Source organism: Buceros rhinoceros, unplaced genomic scaffold (assembly GCF_000710305.1).
Source record: "Buceros rhinoceros silvestris isolate BGI_N320 unplaced genomic scaffold, ASM71030v1 scaffold18785, whole genome shotgun sequence".
In the NCBI taxonomy this organism is placed as follows: Eukaryota; Metazoa; Chordata; class Aves; order Bucerotiformes; family Bucerotidae; genus Buceros; species Buceros rhinoceros.
The window spans coordinates 7,827-9,291 of NW_010411346.1; the positions used below are offsets into that span (position 1 = coordinate 7,827).

At 49.7% G+C, this 1,465-nt stretch overlaps 1 protein-coding gene across 1 annotated transcript in view; it reads left to right on the plus strand.

Annotated features, from left to right (window-relative positions):
- Positions 1 to 611, plus strand: part of POLH (polymerase (DNA directed), eta) — a gene marked incomplete at its 5' end in the record, with an annotated part of 8,432 nt that extends 7,821 nt beyond the window's left edge. The window contains one exon of the mRNA XM_010135994.1: positions 114 to 611. Within this exon, the coding sequence (XP_010134296.1) occupies positions 114 to 611 (498 nt within the window). The remainder of the gene's footprint in view (positions 1 to 113) is intronic.
- Between the last annotated feature and the right edge of the window lie 854 nt (positions 612 to 1,465).

Here is a 1,465-nt window from a genome sequence, read left to right on the forward strand (position 1 = left end):
CGCGGCCAGATGCAGTAGCGGCCAGCCTGCCTGCTGCTACCCCTGCAGAGTCACCAGTGCCCAGCTCTCCAGAGCACCAAGAGGCAGGCTGTGTTGGACTTGCCTCTGTGCAGTGTGATCTGGAGTCCCCTGAGAAGCAGAGTCCCAGAGATGGAGGTCCTACTTCTCCTTACAAGACACTTCCCTGGGAGAAGTCGCTGTCTGATGCTACGCAAATACCTTCGACTTCACCCAGCTCCAGGACCCTTCGGAAATCAGAGCCAGCTATGGAGGAAAATGAGCAGAATTTGCCACCCCCTCCTGAGCTCATCCCGCTCCCTCCTGCCTCACCAGGGGACCAGCAGTGCTGTGAGAAGTGTGGCCAGCTTGTGCTGGTGTGGGAGTTTCCAGAGCACATGGACTACCACTTTGCTTTGGAGCTGCAGAACTCCTTCCTGGAGCCCAGTGCTCCCACAGCTCCAGCAGCAGCTGCCAGCTCGAAGTCTGCAGCTTCCAGGTCTCCTGCCAAGGCAAGGAACAGGCCCAAGACACCAGCAGGATCTAGTGCAAAACGACCCAAAGAAGGTGAGACAAGAACTTTAGATTTTTTCTTTAAGCGCTTACCTCCTTAACCCTCAGCCATGCTGGGAGTTTTTAAAGAATCGGTGGTTTTTAAAGAATTGGTGGTTTTAAAGAATCATCAGTGGTTTTTAATGCAATTAAAGTTTTTTATACTGCCTGGCAAGTTTTAATGCAGAAAAATCTAATAAATTATCTCTACCCAAGTCTAAGAGGAACTGCATCTTGTGAATTGCATATGATGCTGGGCACACCCAGCTTAGCTGGTGGCAGCCAGCTTGCCTCTGCCTGCTTGGTACTACCGAAAGCTGCATCATCCTCTCCCCTACACCACTTGCCATGGGTATTTCCATAGCATCGCTGCTCGGTAACTCTGCTCCTACTGTAAAAAGAGGCAATGTAAGCACAGTGGCTTATCCCAGGGAATCTCCACCCCTGCCTAGGTTTGAACCTCAGTCCACTCACTCAGTGTGAAGCCTTGACCTCATGGTGGTTGTCTTCTGGCTGCAGTTTTAGGCCTTGCCTTTACTGTACAACTAATATATGGTAGCATAGCTCTGGGGTTCCTTCTTCCTTCTCTACCTTGAAGTCACTGATTTTTTTTTTTTTATTCCCCACCCCCTCAGAGTTGTTTTTATAGACTGTTTGGCAATTCCCTCAGTGTAGGAGTCCATTGGGTGATGCTTACCACCAGCTCTGGCGCACACAAGAACGACTGCTCCTGTCATGCTGGAGCTGCACAGGCATATTTTTTTGTTGGGCTTTTTTGAAATCTTGGCACTGGTTCCTGGTAATTGCTACTGACACATGAGCTGCTATTGTTCTCACAGAAGAGATGCGACACCTGAGTCACATAGCACTCTGCAAAAGCTCTCCTCCATTGCAGAAAGCGTGTATAAGCACATTT